Here is a 12,600-nt window from a genome sequence, read left to right as displayed (position 1 = left end):
ACCCAGATCAAAATTGAGAATACTTTGGTGCTGTCAGGTTGTTTTGTAATGACACCTGCTTTAACTGGAAATGACACGTGTACTCACTTATGTTGGCCTGTTTTGTCAATAAATTACAACCAACCCATTTTTACCTTACACTCCAGTGCACAATGTGTGATTAAAAAACAAAGATAGTGGCTTATATTTAGTGGCTTAATCTATCAAAAATAATCAAATAACATTTTATTGTAACTTAAATAACAAAAAAAGTTAAATGTATTTATGCCTCAGCTGTTCAATTACAAGGAAATAAAGTCTAAAGGGACTGGAAGTGGATTGCCTTGTCTACAGAGGTAAAGCTAAACATACAGTAATTGCCCTGCTTGTTGTGTTTTTGGAGGTGTTATGACATTGTAGTCTTAGTCTTAATCTTTTTCCTTTTAAAATAATGATAATCATTATAAGGCACCAGGTTCTGAGCGTCATGTCAGAAATAATTTCCTAGAAAATCTGGGTCCATTTTCAGAGACAGTGCACCAGCACAGCACAGAACAGCCAGTCTGCTTTGCATTTTATTTGTGTCTCTAGTAAAGAAAAGAGAAGCTGGGAGAGTTAAAACCCACACAGAGGAATTATGGGACAGAAAATGCTCGGTGTCTTGAAATAAGTCTTGGATCAATCTGATCATGTCAATCTACATGTAAACCCTGTTTATTTTATTTCTAGTTTTCTAGTTTTTACAAGGTAAACATTGATATTTACATGGCCAAATAAGATTATGTTTTCTCTAACCTTTGTAGCTCTGATGTCTTGAGCTTGAATGAAATCACTGCCATCATTCATAAATAACCCTCGAACCGTTCTTACCCCGTCTTCCCTCCTCTATCAGATTCGACGGCAGGGTGGAATCCAGCTGCTGGTGGACCTGTTGGACCACCGGATGACAGATGTGCACCGCAGCGCCTGTGGAGCCCTGAGGAATCTGGTGTATGGCAAAGCGAATGACGACAACAAGATCACCCTGAAGAACTGCGGAGGCATACCCGCTCTGGTCCGACTGCTCCGGAAGACCACAGACGTGGAGATCCGGGAGCTTCTCACAGGTAAGGTGCCGAAGATCAAAGGATGCCACCAGAATCTACTTTGTGTACCCTACACCAGGACCTGTAAAAAGCTTAGAAATTAGCGTATTGTTTACTTGTACATTCTTCCAAAAAGCATTTTAAATATGTATGTTGTGTGTCGCGATGCTTCTGTCAGGGCTAAGTACTATATGTCTGATTTGAAATGCAGTAATATAACCAACCAACCACACATTACAGCGCAGAACAGCTTTCAACAAGTGGAGCATCGACTGTGAGATGCTTCTTTTTAACCGAAGATTTGACAATGCTGTGGCATTTTACAACCTTTCTGAACAGCCATCAGACTTAATACAATGTGTTCAATGGGCTTTTAGAGGGCCATAAGCTCACTTTTTTATTTTTTTTATGTCTGGCCAATATCACTCCAAATAAATAATCAAATGATATTTTGAAGACCTACTGTAACTATAAAAGACTATCTCTAGAATCTTGAAGCACATGTTTTGGTTTTCTCTCCTGCTCCTACAGTACACCCCCTAATGCATGCACAGTTATTAGTAGAAAAACAAACATTTTGACTCTGAACAGCCAAAAATACCTGTTTATACTCAAATACAGAGACGTGCACACACACACACAGATGCAAAGACACAAAGAAGAGAGTTGTGTACCACCTCCCTGCTTCCCAGCACTCACCATGAGCTGTTGTCTTGTCAAGCTACACTGTGCTAATATCCACCGCATATTTGCATTCTCTGGAAGGAAACACAAATATCTTTCTCGTCATTAATAATGTATTTAGGGTTGATTAATTTGGGATTTTAAGCTACATTGGGTCTGGGAAGTAAACACAGATGGATTAAAGGATTAACAGGCACGCCTGTACCAGTGGCTGGTACATATACAGTATACATATCGAGTAACACTCGTTAAATAGTTCTCATAAAGTGGTATCTGTCATGTTGTTTCCTATTTTTAAGACCAGCCGCCAGTTTAAAACAATATTTCTTTTCCAAATTTGGAACAAGACCATCGACACCAAGCTGAACAATTATACTTAGACGTATCAAATGTTAGGAAACTGTATCTGTGAAGCACAAAGAAAAGTCATCAAGAGTGAAGGTTTTGCAAGTCAGAGGCACAGGTTTTAAACAGTCTCTGCCTGAAATTGTTGTTCATCTTAGTTTTTTCTTTTCTTTTTTTAACTGTTCCAGTGTTGGTTGGGGAGAAAAGCAGTGAAACGTCCCATCAAGTCTCTATCTTAGATGTCTGACACCTTTTACTAAACATTAAGTGGTGCAAAACAGACAAAACCCTTCATCACTTCACTGCTTAACAGCAATGAAACTCACGAAACTCTCAAACATTAGGAGGCTCCTCCTTCTTTACCGCACAAGTACCTAACTCAGCTGTCCTTTCCAAGCTTTCTAAAAGCAGGCTGTCTCTGCGGGCTTTTGAGCCTGTTTTCACACTCCAAATCATTTACAGCAGTACTTCACACCTCGGGCTGATGTGCGATTCTGGTTGAGGTACATTTTTAGCATAATTCGCGCTAACAGGAGGCTGTCATGAATACTAACAGCAAAGCACGAAGTGACCTCACGACTTTCACATGCAAGCAGATTCGATGCAGAATATGACCCACGTGTGCGTTGCTGTACATGTGTAGATGTGGGTAGCGAGTCTAGAAAGGGTTTTAGGTTTAGCAGAGATGGAAATAAAAGGGTTTTGTATGCTGCTAGAGTCTTAAAGAAGATTACCATATAAATTAGAGCAGCAATTCAAGGCACGGAACACAGAAATCCCTCCTGTCACAAATTAATCAGCTGAACGACTGACCGGATGCAGGCAGACCGCACTCTACTCTCTTTCAAAGACCTGTAGGAAACAACTCAATCTCTGCTTTTGGGTTTTCATAATTGGTGTCTCCTTCTCCTTTTGGCTATCTCTCGTCCTCTTTGCCTTTCTTCGTCTTCCTTTTTTTCACTCCTCCTCTGTATCGCCGGCCTTGTCTGGCTGCTCCTCTTTCTCTGGTGGGCATTTTGAATCAGAATCACAGTGGGAAGTCAAGCTGCCTGCATCACTCACTACAGATTCAGCTGTGTACACACACACACGCACGCACACCTGTGTGGACACAACCAAACACACACAAAGGGCTTTATGGCTTTATGTCTATCAGATGTGCAATTTGCTTGAAGGTACAATGACTCACAAACAAGGTTTCTGCCCTTTGTCTTCAGTTGCTTTGATTTTCTCATTTCTGTCTTTTCTGTCTACTGTTTAGAGCTGGAAGTGATCATTTGGAGGGAATAAAGCTGATTTAAAACAGCAGATATAACCTCTGCCTTTGGAGATTAAAATCCAGCATGAACATGCAATGTGAATGTTTGCTTCTGACCTCTATCTACTTGAGATGCTCGGCAAAAAAAACCATGTCGACCAGCTTTGGCGACTTTCTTGTATTTCATCATGAAGACATACAAACAAACCAATGGCCACAATCATATCACATCATATCAGAATACATGATTCCCAATGCTGATGAGAAACAGCAGCACTGAGGCATTAGTTATCAGACTAATTTGTTTTATTATTAAAAGGCCAAATTAGCCTAACAATAGCCAGGTTTCTATTGCTGTTTTTCATGCACATTCAGAAGATGCGAATAAGACAAGATGAATGAAAAACAACGAAAATAGAAGAAAACAAAAACTTCCAATGATGTGCAAAAAAAAGTCTATAGACATGCCTTAGTTGAATTTAGTCTGTTTTGAAGGAGACTTGAGGCACATTAGTTGAAATGAAAATGTTGGAATAAAAAAGGGGCCTGGTAAAGATCACAGACTTGACTTACCAGCTGTTTACGGTCTTAGTCAGCGAGCAATAAACTCCAGAGACAGACTGGCGTCTTCCCAGACATGATATAATATCCTAGATATTAAAGTGATTTGTGAAGAGGAGCTCTCTTCTTTGTCCTTTTATGGCTATCCACCACGGTAGTTCTTGTTTGTTTCCAGTTAGGAGAACTACTTCTTCTGCTCAATTACAACCACTGTACTGCCTCCCTCTGGCAACATGACACATCCTAGTTTATTTGTTTAAAGCCAGTCAGTCACATCTCAGCTGTTTTTCATTTCCAGTTGTTAGAAACTGTATGCAAGAAGCAGCAAGTTGCTGGTGTTCAAGCAACATACCATGCAAGAGACATTGCCGTCGCACTAAGTCATTTTTAAGTGACTTGGTCGGAGAAATCTGAGGAAATTGCCACCTTGAAAGTTATGCTTGTTGATCTGTCTCTATGTTAGCGAAATTATTAACCAAGCTTTAACTAAACAGCATAGGGCAACAAATGCATCACTTCAGGCATGTCTGAGTTTTTACCAGATAATACATAAAAGAAATCACTGGTGCTGTGGGATGTTAAAAAAGCACAGCATCTCTGTAAAGTATACACCTGTCTGCCTCAAGTGTCGCCCACTGTGTCCACATCTGGTCAGAGGACATCCAGAAAATTTCCCTTGAAAGGGTCAGGAGATCTGCACTCATATAGTTCTATTAGTCCCTGACTTTACTCTTAAGGGCTTGAATCTTTCTATTTCAACGTGAGACCCATTTGACTGCAATGTGAAGCTGTTTGTGAAAAAGAGAAGCAACAACATGATATCAGCCCTCTCGCAGAGTTCCAAGCTTTCCTTAACTTCTTTATTCCCTTTTAAACTCTGCGGGCTATCAGTAACTGTGGTTCCACTTGTCACTATGATGCAGCTTTTTCATTTGCTCTCAGCAGCACACATCACTGCAACAGACCTGCACACCTTATAATGTTGTTAGCTCTTCAGAGGCAGATATGGATGTTTTAAGACTTGAGCTGATGGGAACCTTCCACAGTCTGGATGCAGTCCAGTCACACTGTCCATCACGTTTAGGGAAAGCAGAGAGATGCAGGACGACAGCTTGAAAGGCTGCTCATATTTAAAACTCAATGTGAAATTTGAAGATAAAGCGAAACCTATACAAAATTGGATTAATTTTATTAATTAAATTTTTGCCAGATGGTCATTGCTTTAAAAAGAAATCAGTAAAAAGTCTGGCTGGCTCACCATGTGAGAATAGAACAGGTCTGATGAATTCACAATCAGCAGCTGTGATTGCGACAACTCTTCTCTGCTTACCCGTGTCCCTTTTCTAAGTTGTTATTGTGGATAAGTTGGTAGCCTCATTCGCCACCCATAGCATGGCACCATGCTGGTATTTCCAATAAGGAGAGCATGAGTTTTTCTGATAGACAAGTACGTGACTGAAAGGTCAGCAGCAGTCTTTACCTGAGATTAAGGACATTGTCCAATTGGAACTAACTTGAGGGAGCTAGATAAAAATGAGACACATAATTTTGTGCTTTAAAATGATGTCATAGAATGTCTGTTCAAATCTGAAATACACTGAAGTCACTTTTAGAGCCAGTGTAGACATTTAACAGCATGAATCTCTGATATGTGAACTTAACCAGCGCATTATGAAATATACTCATTCTGCCACCTTTCTTATACATCCAAACTGCACGGAGGCTGCATGCTTTGAATCTCTTCGTAGGGTGAACATTTATGCTGCTTCCTGTGGCTGTTCAGCCTGCGTATGGAAAGCTCGATCTGCGTCATGTGAGGGATGCAAATGTGAGCGGCCCTGCAGCTGGCTCAGCATGTCACCGCTGATTGTTAGAGCTGTATTCTCCATTTTGTTTCTACACCAAAATGAAAACTGATTTATCTGCTGAGCTGTTGAAAGGACTCATCTTCTTTCCACAGATCCACTCAGAGGGAAAGTGATGTATTCTGTGTCTGTCATAGGAGGGTGATCTCACTCACCACAAAGGCACATTGCCATTTTCAAGGTCAAACCGCCATGTGGGCCCTTTTAGAGACTTTTAGAGCGTCACTAACCCCGTAGGCCAAATTAACACGTACACAAGCAGCTCCTGAGGATGTCACTGATTGCTTGTTTTGACATTCAGTAATTACAGATATTCAGATAAAAGGCTCAAAGCTGCTCTGCACAGGAACACGGGATTTGTTGAAACCCAACAACAGCCATGTTCTCTGAGTTAGTCATTAACTGTAGGCGTATTACTACCCCTTTCTTTTCATTTAGTTTCCTTGTCATTTTTTAACATGGTGTTGAGTGATGGTTCTCTGGGCTTCTTGAAGGCCTTTTAACGTTTTTCTTTGGACAATGGCTGCTTTGTCACTCATTTTCAGTCCGGTCCTTGTACCTCACCATTTTCAGAGGAATGTGTTTTTTTTGTTTAAGTTACTTAACATTGACCTATCTTCCAACTATAAAAAGGCACCTAACTCAAAGGGCCCAACATCTTTTGTGTCTACAGATAATATTTATTCAAAGGAACATTGTTAACCGTGGCCTGTCACAAAAGGAACGGGTTGCTATGAAAAAGGGTGGATGTAAAGAAGCCATTCTTAAAAAGGAAACCGGGAGAAAAGGCTGAGCTATGCCAAATGAGACAAGAAGTGGACTGAAAAATCAGTGGCAACAGGTCATATGGAGGGATGAATCTACCCAGAGCCCGGATCTCAACATTATTGAAGCTGTGTGGGATCGTCTTGACAGAGAGCAGAACAAAAGGCAGCCCACATCCAAAGAAGAGCTTTGGGATGTCCTTGAAGAAGCCTGGAGACCAAATAATGACCTGCAAGTCTGTTATAATTGTACAATTTACATTTGCTTTATTTGGCATTGTAATGGTAACAAAAGTGCATCACATTTTATCCAATCTTCATCTTTTGAATGTGAGGAAAATTAAAATTGTGGAGGGGGGGGACTCTGTACAAATGCTTTTTGAGAATGAGAGACACAAGCTCATGAGTACAATATCAAGTATTCGAGGGGAAGCAAAATATCAGAAAGAGATCTGAAGAACAAAGAGACATGCTGCAGTGCTCCAGAAGAGACTAATATGACAGGGAATGCAAGCACATTGCAAATGAGAGATGGGAAACGGCATCAGAGACAAAGAAAGATGACCAACATATTAATTTCCCCTCTCTCTATACGACAGCGCCCTCACAACCTCCTGCTGCCACTCATGATGTAAGGCTGAGGCAATTAACCTCCTTCATCTGTCACACACTCATGGCTGTGTTTGTGTCTTACCTCTCAGAGCTTGGATGTGTACGTGTATGTTCGTGTGTGTTAGAAAAGCCGGTGTGAGTCGGTGAGCGTTTCATGGTTATTACGTGTGTGAGACGGTTTGTGTGTTTGGGAGTGTATGTTTCATTTCAAAGATGAAATCCCACTGCCTTTCACCTCAGGGAGATGATGTCATACTCTGCACAGTAAGTAGTGATTCTGGCAAACAGCTGACTTTTACTCAAGATAGTAAAAAAAAAAGACAAAAAAAACCTCTCTGTCTTGCAGCTGCAACATGACATCATGCATTACATTTTGACTTACAATTTATGGTCATTATCCACTAAACCAGCGGTCTGGTAAGTTCCGCTTTTAAAAGTGATGCTCATATCCTCCTCAGAAAGAGAATTGGGTTGTTTTCATGAGAAGTATGCCTGTTAATTTCATAGAGACCGTAGTTTCCTTGAAGCAGATTTACTCTGGGGACCACTTCAGAAAACAACAAAAAATGCATTACAAGTGCCACTTAGTTAGAGAAGATAATATGGATAATCATATTTCTCGCTGGCAAATCTAATTTTTCATGGCATTTTGTTGTTTTGGATCTAAAAACGTCACTGTTACATCCAAATGTCTGCTGGATTTTTCTAATGCGTGACATGACAAAGGGGAATCGCATGCTGTGCTCAAACAATTAAGCCACAGGACATTAAATGCATTATTTAGTGAATTTGTTTAGACTTTGCAGGATGTGATTCATTATTTTCATCACAGTGAGCAGCCTTGGTGGTGTTGAGAAATAAGACAATGTTCAACTGACATGGTTTTTGCATGCAGCCCTGAAAACATTCAGTGATTCAGGCATGCCATATATCCTGCATACAGCCTGAACAACAAATTAGAGAGCAACACAATTTCCAAATTTATATGACGCTCCACGAATAATTGCATAAAGAAATTGCACTACATGACCTCCCTGAAAAGAATGTCTCAGTTACATACCATGATCTACTAAACACACATTTATGGAGGAATTACTTTTTTGCCAACAAATTAGATTAGAGGCGGAGATCATTTTTTTAAAATTCAAATTTCCATTTCATTAAGCTGGAGTCAAAATAGCTGAGCAGATTGAACCAAAGATATATCTACATAAATGCTCGTTTTTTTGGATTTTTTAAAAATGTTTTTTGCATAGATTAGTGAGTATAGGTTATCCCACTTTATAGCATATGTAGTATATACTGTATGTACCTATTTACATCTGTACCATGTGTGACTATATAGTTTCCAGAGTTTTTCAGTCAAATCTACTCCTCACTCATAGCTCATGGTTTTCTTGACTCTTTTTCCTTTCATAAATACAGAGGCACAGCTAACATCTCACAACTAGAATGCTGACGTTTGATGTCTTGGTAGGCCTGTCTTGGCTAACATCCACATTCAGCATCTTACCACGTGATGATGCAAGCATTTATCAATTTATTTTGGCCACTATCGCTTTTAAGGACAGGGCAGACAGATATATTAGTGCACTAACTTCCATGCAAAAGATCCAAACTCAAGACCCATGTCACAGAATTCTCTACTTTGCTCTCTGCCATGGATGGTTAGGCTTACAAAAATGGTTAGGGTTTACACATTTGTCCATCTTGACATGTGGATGCTACCTCACAGAAAACAACTGCCCTGGGATGTTGCCCAGATGTTGCCATCTGACAGTTTCTAACTCTGGATTGTGACACTGTTACGTTTTGGACATGTGGTCACACCTACCTATATTACATATTACTCTTTGCTGGTGAGATTGAGCTGCGTGCTGGATACCGTTCTAATGCCGTTCTAATGCCTCCATTAGACATATTTTGCCTGGTTAATGTTAGCTTAAAGGGTGTAGATGGGAAACAACATCTAGCTTAGCTCCTTCAAAGCTGACCACTCCCAAAATGACTTCTAATCTAAACTTGAACTAGAGTCGTTCAATCAAACTATTTCAAAGGTGTATGCATCCCAGCTGTTTTACTTATAACCACAAGCTGTTCACAGCAGTTTGGTGCTTTCATAAAGCTATTTTTTTAGTTGTTGATGCTTAGTTTTTGTTTGTTTCCTCTCACGGTGTTAAGCATAGTGCTAAATTTTTGACTCATGCTTTTTGTTTAACTCTTACTTTCAAGAATGGAAAGGTAGAGGATTTCTTTTAGAATACTGTAGAAGCAAAACATTTAGGCTCTTGCAAGTCCTGGTCAACTATAATAAGGATGTTTTGCATTGAAAGTCTGGATGAAAAAAAAGAACGACACTCTTTGTCCCGTTTAGCTGGAGATAATGGGACACTTCCAACTAATCACTGTTATGAAGCAAAAAGTCATTTAGAAATTCCTTTTGATCACAAACAGACACTCAAAACGACACGCAAAATCCAGTCAGCTGACAGGGTTAAGTCTGATTTGTCAAGGAGCTTAGATGCACACAGTCAAACATATGTACACACAAACACACACAAGAAGAAATTCATATAAATATACAGATAACAGAAGCTGTAATTATACAGTCTCTGTTAAGCCAAGGGTGAACAACATGCCTCTGAAGAGAGGATGCCTTATTCCAAACACGCAAACACACACAGACACAGATCTGAGGATAGGATGCTTTACCATTACGACGGCTATAATTACTACCATAAAGAAGAGGCATAGATAAGTGCAGATATGACATGGTTGACACTCATAAAGGAGAAAACATATAATTACACATGAACACAGATTAAGACGCAGACATTCTTCAAGACAGGGGTCAAAGATACAAAGTGCTGTGATGCGCTTATCGCAGTTTGTGTGTTTGAGTGTGCTTTGCTACCATTCAAGATATCAAAATGTTTAACAGCAAGATGTGATTTGCCTCTTACCCTCTTTGTCCTCGGCTTGAAAGGTTCAAGATGACTTATGGTTGTGTGTGGGAGAGAGTTGGTCTCAACAGAGGAAGAGCTTTAGTCTATTCTAGTGTGTGTGTTTGTGTCTGTGGCAAAAAGAATAGACGATAATTGGTAGGCAGAAAACTCACTCCATTTTCTTGGTTGGCTGCTCGCTGTGTGTTGAATTCGCAAGAGAATTAAAAACAGAAAGGAGACAGAGGGAGGCCCTGTGGAGTTTTGGCTAACTAATTTACATCAATACTGTTTTGTTACATTTTCAGGTAGAAGCACAATCATGACCTAAAGCAATGAATAAACTGTTGTTTTGCCTGGAGCACAGGAGTTTGCCAGCCTCCAGGAATCCAAGCTCTGTAGCACAATGGGTTTCATTTTGGCCTTTTTGAAGCAGTTTAGCCAGTAAAGTGCTTTGCTGCACCATCAGTTGGCTAAGTTTGTTTGATTCATACAAAGTTATGAGTTCTGTTCAGGGTGAGACAGCGTTCCACCCTGAATCTGAAGCTGCTACCATCCTCTCACTGTGATGTGTCAAAATGACAGGCGAATAAGACCTGCGATACCAGTTTTTAGAGCATGTGTCTGGCTTTTCAGGCTTCTGTAAAGCCACAACTATAACTGTGACTGCTCAGTCATGCTGTTCAAAGAAACCTACTAAATATTTCAGTGGCTTCAGGCCTGCAGTTGTCTGTCTGTTGTATCTCTCGGTCTTCCTATCTGCATTGTTTTTTCACCTCTCGTGTCCCTGCTGTCTTCAGGTGTTTTGTGGAACCTGTCGTCATGTGATGCCCTGAAGATGCCCATCATCCAGGATGCCCTGGCTGTGCTGACCAACGCTGTGATCATCCCACATTCAGGCTGGGACACCTCCCCGCATACACAGGAGGACCGGAAGCTGCACCTCCACTCCTCCCAGGTCCTCCGCAACGCCACAGGCTGTCTCCGGTCAGTGTTTGACCAAACTTTTTACCACTTTTTTTAAAATCTCTAAAATCTCTGAGATATGTATTCGCTAACAAGCGTATAATTTGCTTGAAAGTATTTTCTTCTTGCCTCAAAGCTGTCTGATATTTTTCAGAATAGATGTGGCTATGTTTCTACCACTCTACACAGAAAACTGAAGACAGAGCTGCATTTAAGATGACTCAGCTTTTCATTTTTTCAGCTGGTTTGAGGCATAATGCTACTTATACACTGGGAGCAGTGGAGCTGTGTGACATGTTTTTGTTCTTATCTTGATTCTTTACTCCAACATGGTGGATTTAAAATGGAACACTATGAAGTTCTAATCTATTTTTCAGTAAGATACATGCATTACTTAAATATTGGGTATTTCAAAATGGATAGATAATCCAGTCTTTTCGAGCCACCTTAACAAACACGTTCTTAAAGCTTATTGCTGGTATTAAATGACTTGGCACAATTCACTAATTAGGAATATATAGAACAAAAGGATAAGAAGTGATGATAATTAAGGCATGTTTGATAATGGTGGTGTCTGACTAACCTAAAAAACTAATACATCATCTGCCACCATAATGAAACAGTGTCTGCATGCATTAGTGTGTGAGTGTAATCATTTATCATTTCCTTATTGGGCCCTTTTCTTTTATAAATATCAACTTTGTGGGGACTAGTCATCCTCATGAGGACCACAGGCCTGTGCTAATGAGGCAAAAACTTCTATCAGGTTACTGAAATGGGGTCATGAGTAATGTGTGAGCTGGTTATGGTCAAGTTTAGGGTTAGTGTTTCCTGATATGGATAACCTTAGCATATGCTGAGACAGCAGTGCTTTAAGGACTCAATAAATGTATCCCATGTGCACAACTCTGATAATGGAAACAGAATGCTCTCCACTACCTGTTCAGCAACAAATGAAACTAACAATGAACTTGGGAATTATTCAGCTCTGCAATCGCCAGATGGTCAGGAAAAAAAATTAAAAATTCACAAATGCTGATGTTTCTCTCTGACTCCACAACTGCTGGATGAGAAATAAGCAACTGTTTCCCAACAAGCTGACAGTCGAGAAGTGATTATGTGAACATGTTGTGTTCACAACTCGCTCCGGCTGTGCAGAGTGGACAAAAGAGTAATTTACTGTGAGTTTGTGACTTAATGAGCAACAATGAACAGTTACATTTGTAATATAACATTGCTGTCATGATGTTCCCCACATTAGTTAATTTCCAGCAGAGGGGTCCACAGCCTGGAGGGCTCACCAGTCAAAGCTTTAACGCTGTTGCATGTTAGAAGTTTAGAATGTGTCATACATAAACTGTGACCATTTTCATTTGAAATGTAATAGAGTAGATGTTTGTAGCTATGCAAACTGCCATTGCTCGGATGAGAAAAGTCCTTTCCAGCACTGCCACACATTCACACACATGAAATGATCATTTATAAGATGTTACTCAAGCATTCTCAGGATTTCCAGGACTGCATGATGAAATTTTTGTG

At 40.1% G+C, this 12,600-nt stretch overlaps 1 protein-coding gene across 5 annotated transcripts in view; it reads left to right on the top strand.

The window, feature by feature from the left end:
* Positions 1-12,600, top strand: part of ctnnd2b (catenin (cadherin-associated protein), delta 2b) — a 146,631-nt gene that overhangs the window by 112,096 nt on the left and 21,935 nt on the right. For all 5 annotated transcript variants that reach the window (XM_072364640.1, XM_072364637.1, XM_072364638.1 and 2 more), the window contains 2 exons: positions 872-1,085; positions 10,896-11,082. In XM_072364640.1, the coding sequence (XP_072220741.1) occupies positions 872-1,085; positions 10,896-11,082 (401 nt within the window). The remainder of the gene's footprint in view (positions 1-871; positions 1,086-10,895; positions 11,083-12,600) is intronic.

This window comes from Leuresthes tenuis, unplaced genomic scaffold (genome assembly GCF_036924035.1).
Source record: "Leuresthes tenuis unplaced genomic scaffold, fLeuTen1.0.hap1 SCAF_14, whole genome shotgun sequence".
Classification (NCBI taxonomy): domain Eukaryota; kingdom Metazoa; phylum Chordata; class Actinopteri; order Atheriniformes; family Atherinopsidae; genus Leuresthes; species Leuresthes tenuis.
This window is presented reverse-complemented; position numbering and strand designations above follow the sequence as displayed.